Source organism: Nematolebias whitei, chromosome 6 (genome assembly GCF_014905685.2).
Source record: "Nematolebias whitei isolate Nwh7 chromosome 6, NemWhi1, whole genome shotgun sequence".
NCBI lineage: Eukaryota > Metazoa > Chordata > Actinopteri > Cyprinodontiformes > Rivulidae > Nematolebias > Nematolebias whitei.
In genome coordinates, this window is record NC_056503.1 from 21136957 (window position 1) to 21150429 (window position 13473).

The 13473-nt window shown below is 42.2% G+C and overlaps 1 protein-coding gene across 1 annotated transcript in view; it reads left to right on the plus strand.

The window, feature by feature from the left end:
- Positions 1 to 11502: 11502 nt before the first annotated feature.
- The window catches only part of vwa7 (von Willebrand factor A domain containing 7), a 27830-nt gene continuing 25859 nt past the window's right edge, over positions 11503 to 13473 (plus strand). The window contains exons 1-3 of the mRNA XM_037677756.1: positions 11503 to 11747; positions 11828 to 12056; positions 12280 to 12376. Of these exons, the coding sequence (XP_037533684.1) occupies positions 11503 to 11747; positions 11828 to 12056; positions 12280 to 12376 (571 nt within the window). The remainder of the gene's footprint in view (positions 11748 to 11827; positions 12057 to 12279; positions 12377 to 13473) is intronic.

Sequence of the window (13473 nt, forward strand, 5' to 3'; positions counted from 1 at the left end):
GGGGGGGGGGGTGGTGCATGGGTGGCATGCCGGGGCTTCTCCGGGCCTGTGGTGTGGGACTTTAGGGATGCATTTGTGCGCTGGATCGGCCTTCCTCGGCTGCTGCTCCCTGCTGCTCTGGCCCCTGGCCTGGGGCTGGCTTGCGGTCACTGTTGGGCAAGTGGGGCGCATGGACGGTCCAACAGAGGCTCTGTCGGGCTGTCTCTATGTGCCTGTTTGTCTCAGGTTGGGTTTTGGGTGGCCCCCCTCTCTTGGATCAGTTTTGGCCCCCCATTTGGTGGGTCGTGCTCCCCTCCGGTGGTGGGCCCCCCTGCCTCCGGTGCATTGGCGGCTCTCAGCAGCTGGTGCTGGGTGGTGGGGTGTGTGCGGGCCCGCCCTGGTGGCTGCCTGCGGGGGCCTGGGTGCCCTGGCTCTGTCGGGCCTCTGTTGGGGAGTGGTATGACCTCGGGGCTTGGTGTCCATGGCCGGATCCACTCTGGAGGGGCGGGTTGCCGGCGGGGCCTGTTGACTCATCGCTACGGCCTCCTGGGGGTTTCTGCATTGTGGTTGCTGGGGATCACCCAGGGCTTCCCTTTGCTTCTCTCTCTGGGGGGGTGCAGGTGTCCCTGTTGGGGGACTACCGGAGTTCCGGGCTTGGGGGCCGCTGTGTGTCTGTGGTTCCGGTCTTCCCTGTGTTACCTTTGTGTCCTGTGGGGACAGGTTTATGGGTCCCCACATCCACTATTGGACATTTTTATGGAGAAACCTTATAGTGATAAGCATGCTCACACAGGTGTTTAGATTCAGGTGTTTATCAAATACACACTCGGGTTGTGGTGGCCTCAAATATATATTGTATTACCATGTACTGTATAAAATACTTTCTAATGATGTTATAAGTATCATTATATAAGTTGTTTGTTGTTGTGGTTTCTTGGTTTTGTCTGAGGTTTTTTTTCTCTTTCCGCAGGTCTAGAGGCAGACTTCCATGATGTTGATTTGTGTTCTCTTTATCCCTCTCTCTCTCCTTTATTCCTATCTCCTTCTTTACATTTTAACTCTTCTCTCACTTTTCTGCTTTGTTATCTTCTTTGTTTTCCGTCCCCGTGTCCATTACATCTGAAACAAACCCAAAGCATATTCTAATAAAATTTAATTTATATATCAAGTGGAGCATTAAGGCCAGCCATAATGCTCTGCTTGTGAAAGTAAATCTGTTGGGCATCACTTTGACACTCAGACAATAATTCTAAGTGTCACAATGCCGGACAAGACAAGTGGAAAAAAATAAATAAAAATGTTGTCTTTGGTACCTGTTTGTTTTCCGTATACACTAGTGTGTGTGAATGACAGGTATCAACCTAAAACACTTTTTTATAACAGTGCTTTATGAAGTTCTGTCCATTTCTTTGCATTAAATGACCAGCAGTTCCGCCACATTTAAACTGGCCGATGCGGTGGACTAGCTCGCTCAACGGGGCATCTAGTGTACAAAGTATATACACTGTATGTCTATGGCCTGCGAGCTGGAAGTGGCCTGCTGGCCACCAGTTGAATAGCCCTGGTATACAGTATGAAAGTTGTGGTAGGCCTACAGAATCGTTCACCCTCAGGGCCTACTGGTGCATTACAGGCTCCAGGATACTCAGGCATACTTCAGTCCGCAGAGGTCCACGCGTAGTGAACCGGACGCAGGGCATGTCCGTGCAAAGCTCCATTTTTACGACCGTGTACACATACTTGGTGTTGCACAATAAACTGCCCAGCGAAGGACTGTTTTGTATGCGACACCAATATATTAAATTCCCCTTCTTCATCCCGGATCTGGTTTAATGGTCTTTTTTTGTTTGTTTTCCAAGAGGCAAGCGATCTCTTCCTCCTCGTCCATTGATGCCATGACTGAAATTGTGAGAAATTAAAGAATTTGTCACTAGTGAATTAAAATCAGGTCCAGCGTGGCTGCGGGAGGGTCTGAAGACTTCCTGGTGGCCTGGTGAGGGCTGTAGGGCCAGCACTCCCTGTTTTGTTTTTTAAATATTTTTAGAACTTTTTATTAACAACACATAAACACAGAACATCGCTGCAGCTGGGGCTGCCAGGTCTTGTTTTTTTTATTTTTTTTGCGACCTGTCAATCATTCCAGAAGACATGTCAGCAAATGACCAATCGGCAAACTCAATTTGTCCCAAAGGTAAACGCCCCTTACCACAGTTATGACAGTGGTCAGAAGTCTACAACAAGAATTTCAGTAACACAAGACATATCACCAAATGTGAGAGTGTGTGGAAGTGTGCTGAGATTTTTTTGTTTGCAGTATGTGGTTCATGTGAAACTAAAACCTGTTTGTGGTTGAACTGGATTGGCTGCAAAGGCAGATAAAAGGTGTCAAGAAGATGTTTACTTTACCACAGCTAAGGAAACTTTTATGGCAGAAAACTGTATGAGGTTTAGTAGAACCCTACCCCATTTCCCCAGCAAACCCCTCCCTGTGGTTGTTCTTTGTGTTGGGAAAAAAACACTTACTGATGTTTACTCAAATGAACCAGACTCAAATACTGCAGGTGAAGATTTATCTCTGGCACAATTTTACTTGCCATGTCAGATATCGGAACAGGTAACACAATTTTACATTGAATGAATACACATGAAGCCCGGTCACGAGAATCTCCAACGTACTGCGTTGTCTGCTTGCTTTTTATATCCCTATCAGCTTGACAGTGGTTTTAGTGGGTGTCCTCGAAGCCAGGTGTAGTCTCACATGTCAGTCCTGACCTTCACCGATACAGTCCACGGGCATCTCTCCAGGATAAGAGATTGTTTTGGGAGACAATTTGGTTGTTTGTTTTAAGGGAAATAATTAATACATCCATAGCTCCATATCTGACCAAAATTCTCTGACACTGGTTTGTAATGAAATGATTAGACCTACTTTAAACCCAGTAATAAAATATAATCTTTTCTTTTTGCTTTTTATGAAGAAGCTGATTTTGGATTAACAGTATTTGATGCTAGTGTAGATTCTCTGTCATCCAGGATATGGCAGAATCTAAGAAAAAACAAGTGGACTTCTGTTTTGTAGTTGAAGACTACAAAATACAGTACTTCCCATTCAGGGAGCTTTTTCATTCAAAACTGAAGAGTATGGAGTTGTGAGCTTTGCAGAAGGATTGGACCCCAAATGCAAACTCAACACAAGGAGCTCCAAAACTATTTATTAAAAATGAAAAACAAAACCGAGTTGATTGGTGACTGAGAACAGGTGAGTGTGACAGGCTGACTATAAAACCACAGTGAAGCTGAAAGCTAACTGAGGGCAGATGAATATTGGTGGGAAAAGCTGAACACATGAAGTTTAGACTCTACAGTCACAAGATCATGAAAACAAAATGTTAAAGACTAGCAAGGGAAACTAAACATGATCTTAAACACAAAGACAATTAAAAAGTATCCAAAACATACAGATAATGACAAGAGTTACAAGTTTTAAACTGCGTGAGAAGCTCGAGTCTATGCAGCTAATATTCCCATGCAGATAATCTCACACCCCACCCCCACCCCACTGTAGAGTCATTGGGGTATTTGGCCTAAAAAAGAGATGCTTTGGTAACCTGCAAGAGGGAGTGAATTGAAGGAAAAATGACCGAGTATAAGGCCTAACGCGCTGTTAGCTTTAGAAACTTTACCTTTGTTTAAGGTTATTTTTACTTGTTTGACGTAAATAGTTCTCCTCCCTCGTCTCTCAAACCATCTGTTTCCAGCCAAGATATGTTCATTATGAGCCTTAACAGTGTTCCTTATTTTTGTGGTGTAGGTTGACAGCTCTTCTGTGCGGATCTATACATGTTTGGAGAGACTGTTTTGTTTTGAATTGAGAACATTCCCCAGTTCGGGAGTAAAACGTGTAGATGAGTAAATGAGTAGTAGTTCAGTTGTTCAGTTTATTATTATTAATTTAAATTATGGATCTGCCATATATCGGATGACTGAAAATCTACGCCAGTGCCGTGCAGTTTGAGGAGGACACCCTAGGACTAATGCAGACATATGAGAAGATGTCATGGCAACTTTCAGACTACAAGAACCATCATCACTTCAGTTTGAAATGCAGACAACAAAGACTTACCCCCAACCACACAAGACTAGACTCAACTCTACCATCAAAGGACAGAGAGCAGAACATCTGAAGGTTCAAAACAAGCTACTTAGGGAGGGAATAAAACAGATCCACTTCACCATCAAAACTCTCACACACAGAATTCAGTTCAATTCAGTTTATTTATATAGCACCAATTCACAACACAGTTATCTCAGGGCACTTCATAGGAACATTCACATATCTAAAAAAATTCAATCTGGTCCTCTGGACATTCAAAAAAACAAAAAACAAAACAAAGCAAAAAAAATGTAGATATGTTTTGTCTTTCAGACGAACCCAGACCAGTGGTCATTCCGTATGTTGAGGGAGTATCAGAGAAACTGAGACGTTTATTTTCTAAACATAATGTCTCAGTGGCTTTTAAACCCCAAAATACATAATGGCAAAGACTGGTTCATCCCAAACATCCAGTCCCCCGGCACAAACAGAGTAATATTGTGTATGCTGTTCAGAGTCAGGAGGGCTGTGATCAGTCTTACATCGGGGAAACTAAACAGCCACTGGCCAAAAGGATGGCCCAGCATAGAAGATCAACATTATCAGGCCATGACTCTGTGGTCTACACTCATCTCCAGGCCAGCAGTCACTCTTTCAGGGATGAAGATGTTCACATCCTGGACAGAGAGGAACGATGGTTTGAGAGAGGAGTAAAGGAGGCCATCTTTGTGAAAAGAAATCGTCCATCATTAAACAGGGGTGGAGGCCTCCGGGTTCAACTGTCCCCCTCTTACAATGCTGTTATTGCTAGTATCACTCAGCCCTCTGTGAACAGTAAACAGCCATCAGTGTGCTAATTAACTTTTTTAGATTTTTCTACCTGGATTATTGAGCATGCATCAGGAACATTCACATACATAAAAAAAAGCCAATTAGTAAAGTTTATCTAAGGAATCCAGCAGACAAGTTGAATCTTGGCTTCATTGCAGTCGCCCATCCTGCGCAAGCACAATGGCAACAGTGGAAAGGAAAACCTCCGTTTTCAAAGGAAGATACCTCCAGCAGAATCAGGCTCAGAACAAACGGCCATCTGCTTTGATCGGCTGGTTTGAGAGGACAGGAAAGAGAGACAAACGAACACAGAATGGTAGGTCCACTTGTAGGTCCAGGTGAACCTAAAAGACAAAACACGTTAAGGATAGAAAAAATAATTACAAAAACAGGTTGAGCAGAGTAAGTAATGACAAAAAGGGCGGCTGTGGCTGAGTGGTTAGAGCAGTCGTCCTCCAATGCAAGAGTTGGGGGTTTGAACCCCCACATGCCGAAGTGTCCCTGGGCAAGACACGGAACCCCTCATTGCCTCCGATGTGTGTCCCATCAGTGTATGAATGTGATAAATCACTGATTAGTCTCTTTAGAATGATTTGTCCAATTAGCTTTGTAGAGATCTAGTAGAGTGTTGTATGAATGGGTAAATGAGGACACAGATTGTAGTGTAAAGCGCTTTGAGTATCTCAATAAGATAGAAAGGCGCTATATAAGTACAGTCCATTTACCATTTACAATAGCACAGTGAAAAAGTGTTGTCAGTTTGTCCTCCAGCAGGAAAGTCCAGTCTTAAAAATGGACAATGTGTCAGTCCCATGGACAGAAAATGGAAGTTAGTTCCCCAAGACAGAAGCCTGATAACTGAAAGATTTTCCTCCCATTTTGCTTTTGGAAACTCTAGGAACCACAAGTAAACCTGCAGCCTGAGATCGAAGTGCTCTGTTAGGAAAATATGGAACAATAAGATCAGTAACTCAGACGGCTGAGATGAGCTGGTCAGGGAAGCTCAGTCCTCACCTCCTTCTACAGGTGTGCAGTGGAGAGCATCCTGTGCTCCAGCATCAACATGTGGCATGGAGGCTGCACAGCTGCAGAAAGAAAAGCTTTGCAGAGAGTGGTGAAGGCTGCACAGAAGACTGTTGGAGTCAGTCTCCCCACCATCACAGACATGTACACCTCTAGATGCAGGAAGAGGGCCACCTGCATCATGAAGGACCTCACTCACCTAGCACACACACTTTTTGCCCCACTCCCCTCAGGAAGGAGGTTAAGGAGCATTAAGTGTAGAACCACTAGACTGAGGAACAGCTTCTACCCTGAGGCTGTTAGACTCATGAATCTCTAACCAGAATAATCACTGTGAAAATCACATCATGTTGCTGCTGATCTGTTTCATGTTGCTGATGTTCTGTTTCAATGTTGATGTGTTCATGCGTGCACATCTGCTCACACAGACTCATGTTCATGTTTGTGCTGATGTTCAATGTTTTATGTTATGAGTGCTTAGTGTATATTTAGTTCATGTTTTTCTTAGTTCATATCTTAGATGTTATTACTGTTTTTCTTATACATTTTATTGTTGGATGTAACTGGGACCCTGTGTACATAATTTCGCTCCACCACATGTACCACATGAGGTGCGAATGACAATAAAGAATCTCTGACTCTCTGACTCTGTAATATAAGATGGAGCTAGGTTGTTGAGAGCTTTGTAGGTTAGAAGTAAGATTTTGAAATCTATTATGGACTTGACAGGGAGCCAATAGAGAGAAGCTAAAACTGGAGAGATATGATCTCTCCTACTAACTCCAGTTAAGACTCTGGCAGCAGCATTTTGTATCAACTGAAGACATTTTAAAGTATTTGGACACCCAGATAATAAACCATTGCAATAGTCCAGTCTAGACGTGACAAATGGGAGTGGTGGCGCAGAGGTTAGAGAAGGTGAGCCTGTGATTGGAAGATCGCCGGTTCAAGCCCCGGTACCGACAACATCAAAAATGTGGGCGGGATAGGTGAAGCACCCCCATCAGCCCCCACCCTTATTCGCTCCACTCTCGGCCCATGAGCAAGGCCCTTAACCCCCATCTGCTCCCTAAACAGGTCTCTCTTGAAAATGAGTTCTTGTAGCTCAGTGAGACTACCTGTATAAATAAAGGATAAATGAAATGCATGGACCAATTTTTCTGCATCATTTTTAGACAAGATGTTTCTAATTTTAGTGATATTACGGAGGTGGAAGAAGGTAGTTCTAGTAACGTTTTTAATGTGGGGGATAAAAGACATGTTCTGATCAAAAATAATACCAAGATTTTTTAACATTAGAGCTGGAGGACAGATTAATGCCATCTAAGGAGGGAGAAAGACTGAAAAATGAATTCCTAAGGTGCTCATGTCCAAAAAACAAAACCTCAGTCTTGTCTGTGCTCAAAAGGAGAAAATTAAGGGTCATCCATGTTTTTATGTCTTTAAGACATACTTGTAGTCTAAGTAGCTGATTGGATTAATTGGGTTTAATGGACAAATATAATTGTGTGTCATCATCTTAACAATGACAATTTATCCCATGCTGTTTAATAATTTTACCTAATGGAAGCATATATAAAATAAAGAGTATTGGCCCAAGCACTGAGCCCTGAGGAACTCCATGACTAATGTTGGTGTATGAAGAAGATTTATTATTTACATTTACAAATTGGAATCTATCAGATAGATATGATTTAAACCATTTTAGAGCTGTTTCTGTAATCCCAATATCATATTCAAGCCTCTGTAGTAAAATACTGTGATCAACTGTATCAAATGCAGCACTGAGGTCTAACAGGACCAGTATAGACACAAGTCCATTGTCAGAGGTCATGAGAATATCATTAGTAATTTTCACCAGTGCAGATTCAGTGCTGTGTTAAGCCCTGAACCCTGACTGAAACTCTTCAAAATTATTATTTCTTTGCAGATAATCATGCAACTGACCAGCAACTATTTTCTCTAGAATTTTTTTAGATGAAAGTTAGATATACTGTAGGTCTGTAACTGGCTAGGATTCCTCAGTCAAGGTTATGTTTCTTAAGTAAAGGTTTAATTACAGAAATTGTAAAATGCTTTGGTACAAAACTCATTAGAGACAAATTAAACAGATCCAAGACGTGGTTATTAATTAAGGGAAATACCTCTTTAAATAGCCTGTTTGTGAGTTTTATGACATCATTACTGTAATCACAGTTGCATGGTTCAACACAGGAGAACCAGCTCTTCAGGACCAGACTCAGCAGTCCATCCAATATTTACAAGGATAAGGGACACTGCTGAGGGCCAAAATGTTCATATGTTGAACAGAGAAGACAGATGATTTGAAAGGGTAGGTGAAGGAAGCCACTTACATCAAACAAACAATTTTAAATAAAGGAGGATTTCAGATTTCTTTTTTTTTTTTTTTCTTTTCTGATGGCCTCCCTTCTCCCCTTACAGCCATCCTCTCCACACCATTATTATGAAATATTTATTCTAGTGACTATCTAGTGTAGTTTTTTTTTTTTTTTTTTTTAATAGGATAGAAAGAAAGAAAAGACAAAGTAAGACTCCAAAATATAAGAAATATACACAAAGAGAGCACACGGCAAAACACCCGGCCACTGTCTGTTCACCTGCAAAGAACATGACAAAACACAGCAACAAAATACATATGTATAAAGAACTTAAAATATTCATGGCTTTGCAGTAAGTTTCCATAAATATATATACCCATACCTACGCCTATATACATACATACATACATACACATGAATATACACTCACATACATATCTATATATCTACATATAAAGCCTACATAAGCATCCCTGCTTCTATTTGTGTGTGGTTGTGAGCATGCATAAGTGTATAAGGCTTCTCTAATAGAACATTTATTAGTAACTGTGAAGCAGCAGAGACCCGACCCCCAAGACCAGAGGCAGACGAAAAAGGGGGGACCAGAGCCCAAGACCCCAGGAGGGACCCCGACCGCGGAGCCCCCAGGGCCACCCACACAGGACGAACCACTCACCCACCCCCCAGAACGGACCACAGGGGAGAACCGGAAGATCCCCACCAGCGACCACATACAGTGACCCCCCGGGGCCAACAGCGACAAACTCATAGGCCTCCGTCGGAACCCGCCGCACCGATGTAGGTCCAGGTCCGGGCACCGAGGCCCGGGCACCGAGGACTCACACCACCCAGGCCAAGGCCCGACAGGGCCAGAGGACCCGAGCCCCACCAGGCAGACACCAGGCCGAGCCGACACACGCCCAAGCGCCAAGCCCCCGACACCAAGGGCCCCAAGCGCACCGGCAGGCAAGAGCACATCCCACCAGGGGGCCGCGCGATAGGGGCGCGATGCCAAGCACCCCCAGTTGTATCAAAGAGGGGGCAGTCCGAGTCTCGGCCTAACAAATACCCATTCATACACAGACACAATCATTTCAGATTTCTAATGCGCACTTTACATATTTTTAAGTTAAAACTGAACATTTTGCCTTTATAGGCCTACTGTTGCATTTCAACCATTCGTCTACACAGGTTTTCTGACATAAACAAGGCAAAGAAAAAAAGACTAGAAATTACTAGTTGACATTCAAGTGCCTGCATGCATGTTACATGGAAACTACTGCAGGTTCAATGTCTTATGAGGTCTCGTCTGAACAACAGTTGCATTCACATCATAACTGTGTGAACATGCAAAGTTTTTACAATCAACATCATAACATTTATTACTTTTTTGATGTTTCACGTGCAAACAGAGACTAAAACTCACAATAAAGTGTTTAGCTTGATATTAGGTATTAATCCACACTTTCAAGCATGTGACTAAAGCATCTTTTGTTTTTGTCATCCAGGAAAACAAAAAAACAACCACTCTCCTGTGGCAGGACATCAAGAATAAGCTGCATGTGATTTTAGCTGCATAATGGAGCATCTCATGCAGTCTTAGTGTTTTTTTTTTTTCCCCCCAACTATAGAATAAAAGTGCATTTTTTAAGTCCTTGGTGTAACAGTCCCTAAAGTGATGCCACCTGTTTTGCAATGCCACAGCAGGTCTGTGTGAAGAGGCAGAGCAAAAGGGATCATAATGTTTAAAGTTTAGACAGTGCAGTTTTTTTTATTTGTTTTTTGGTTTTGTGAAGGAAACTGAGAGTGATGGATGGAGGGCATGGGGGGGGGGTTGGGGTTAGTTGAAGTTGAACACCCCGGCTGGTAATATATGCGGCCCTATTGTCGTGAATCAATGCACCATGATTTAATGTGGGGGTTGTAGTGGGGGCTATGACCAGAGGTCTTCTGCCTCATGGTTAAAAAAAAAAAAGCACCCTGAAGAACTTACTGCATTAACCGGAGTCTTATCCAAGTGAAACAAAGTGTCTTCCACATTTTTTTCTGTCTTTCTTCTTGTCCCCACCGTGGTGCCAGCCGAGACAAGAGTCCAAGGACAAACACATGAGAGGACTCCATGTCTTTTTGCTGCGCATACCAAAACATTGTTGCACTTCAGAGGAGGATCTTTTTTGACAGGTTGTGGTGAAAGTTTTTATCGACCTCCATACCCACGTTTGTAGTGTTGCAGAACTTTTTGTTTCTGTTGAGAACAGAAAGAAGAAACCACAAAACGCTAAGCAATGACTAGCAAGAACTAAGGTAAGAAAGTTTTTAATCAAGAGCTTTAGCTTTATATTTGACTTGAGAGACTTAAATAAAAAAAGTGGGTTAAGAGCATATGAGGTGTGAGTTTCGACTAAAGTTTGTGGTTAAAAAAACACAACTGCACCTTCACAGCTGACACTTTTCGCTCTGTGATCAAAGGATCGTTTTAGATCTGAGCAGATGAGCAAACTGAGCTGAGCATGATGAGAAACTGTGCAAAGTCTTCAACTGTTCACAAGTTCAACTTGTTCAAATGTGAAAAAAGATTCAATCACTTATGGGAAAAGAGAAAAAAGAGAAACAGTGTATACAAGAGCATGGGGGACATGGTAAAAAAAAACCTCACAATTTTGAGATTAAAATCAGAGTTCTAAAACATAAATACATTTTTACCACCGTGGCCCTAGTCCTCTTCCTTATACCATCCTGTACTTACACTTTCAGTTATTTTGGTGCTGAACATTACATGCAGGCAGGCGGTAGGTCGATCCTGTAGGCCTTTGTTTCAGTGTCTTCCTCGTTAAAACAGAGACTGTGAGAACTAACTCGCTACATTGTGCCTTTCAACATGACAAAGAACAATAGCAAACAGTGTACAGACAAGGTAGACCACTCTGAGAAAAGGAATGGGGGGTGGGGGGTTAGTAAGAGGGGGTGAAGACAGAAAGCACAAATGACTGTAACAGCAAGATCCAATTAGGACATATTTTAGGGAACAATGGTGGGTGGATTAATTCAAATCATCTGATTTAGTGCATGGGAACGACTTTTTAAGATGACAGAAAAGTTCAGTTATAAAATTTACTAAAACAGCTCTGACGATAAAAACACTGTCTTTACTGGTTCATCTCAACAGAACTTACATCTGTTTAGAAATGTATCATTTATGTTTTCATGCCTAGGATGTGACTTCCCCTCTGGTGCATCATGTTGTCAAAAAGAAGAACCGGTGAAGGAAGGCAGAGCACATTGTTCTGGTTCAGTCCGATATGCCTTCTGATCCTGACTTCACCATGCAAGGGGTTCCTTCCCAACTTTTGGTCTCAGGTGGTGACTCTGTCCTGGGACTCCCAAACACACCAGTTCATCACAGAGAAGACCATCCTCAATGTAACTCTGGAGGTTCTGAGGAGCACCATGAAACATCCTGCAGAGGAAAAGGTGAGCTCCCTGTGCAGCACCAGAGACGTAGCAGCACAATGCACCATCATCTGAAGAGAGAACAACCACATTTCATTTGTTCCCAGATCAGACTTGGTCGCAGCTTTTGGAGAGCAGTGAGGGAGGTGGTAACCGCTAATGCCAACATGGACTTTTTGAGTTCTACCAGGTTTGACCCGGTCTACCACTTTGATTCGGAGCGCGTCGATGGCTCCATTAAAATGCTCCGGCAGCTCTGGACTCAGACTGTGCTCTCGGTGCACGTCAAAGAGTACAAGAGTGCTCGCTACAGGTTGGGTCAGCTTTTCCATTCCCTGCAGGTAAATACAAACAGGATTATTTAAAATCTGATAAATGAGTCACATTGTTGAGATTAAAGTTTCAAGGGCACAACATTTAACACATGCATGATCTGTAAATTTTTTCATTACAGCCTTTATTGATTTTATTTGGCATAAATAAATGTTTGGAATGTAAATGCAATCAAACCATGGCATTATGCACAAACATTATTACATTTTGCTTCAACATTTGTTATATTAGGATTTCTACAGCCACAGTAACTGGGTGGAGATGGGCAAAAGATCAATTTACCTCCACCTCCTGCATCCAGATGAACCTGCCGTTCTCTTAGCTAAAGGTAACTCATCTACAGCGTTGAATGTGATCAACTCTTGTCCTGTTTCAAACCGCATCAAAATGTGATTCTTGTCATGAGTAGATGCATACTTCATAAAACCTCTTGCACAAAGAAGTTGCAGTTTTACTTGAATAAATATGAATGGACCTGCAACCCAAAAAAGGAAGAAGTGGGTGGATGGATGAAATATGAATGGACGTTTATTATTGTCATTTCCATACATTCAATGAAAAAAAAAAAACATCCAATCATAAAACAGCGTACTTCATATATCAGTTCGAGCCATTTACTAATGCTGATGTGATAAACAACTGATGATACTGCCTATTTACAGTTTGTTGTGTTAGAAAAACAAACACTCAAAAGCAAACGTGCGGACTAACAGTTAACGCTAAATAACTGTATATTAACAGCATGGTCCAGCAGACAAACCTGCTCCACTGCATCACATGACTAATTACACAGTTTACTAAGTAAAGTAGTAAGTAAGTAAAGTTTATTGTCCCGAGTCATGGAGGACAGAGGAGGAAATGGAAATACATCCATCTGTGCACGTCATGAGCATGACAACTTAGAACAAAGCTGAGGAACCTGTTGCGGTCTGGGAGCAATGGTTGAACCCAATGGTGCAGGGAGGACTCGGAGACACAGAGGTTAAAATAAGAAATACTTTTAATAAACAAAAACAAAGAGTTGACGTGGCAGATGAACTCATGGTAACAGGAAACAGAGAAATCACTGGAAACTCAGGAGGCTTGAACAGACTTACTGTATATACCAAGAGTAATGAGACAAAACCACAAACATCAGGACAGGAACACACATGTGAAACAGGGAAAGACTAATTACTGAGATGGGACAACAGGGAGTGCAGGTGCAGGACAACCACAAGAGAGCACCAACTCCACAGTATCCACTTCCATTTAAGTGTGTGGCTGCATCTCTAGTAGGTGTAAAAAGGTTCCTTTCGAAAATTGTGTTGCACACATACACGTGTGTTTGTGTATAATTATTTGTACTGTACATACAACAACATAACCTACAGTATAACATTATATATATATATTATATATATATATATATTATATATATATATA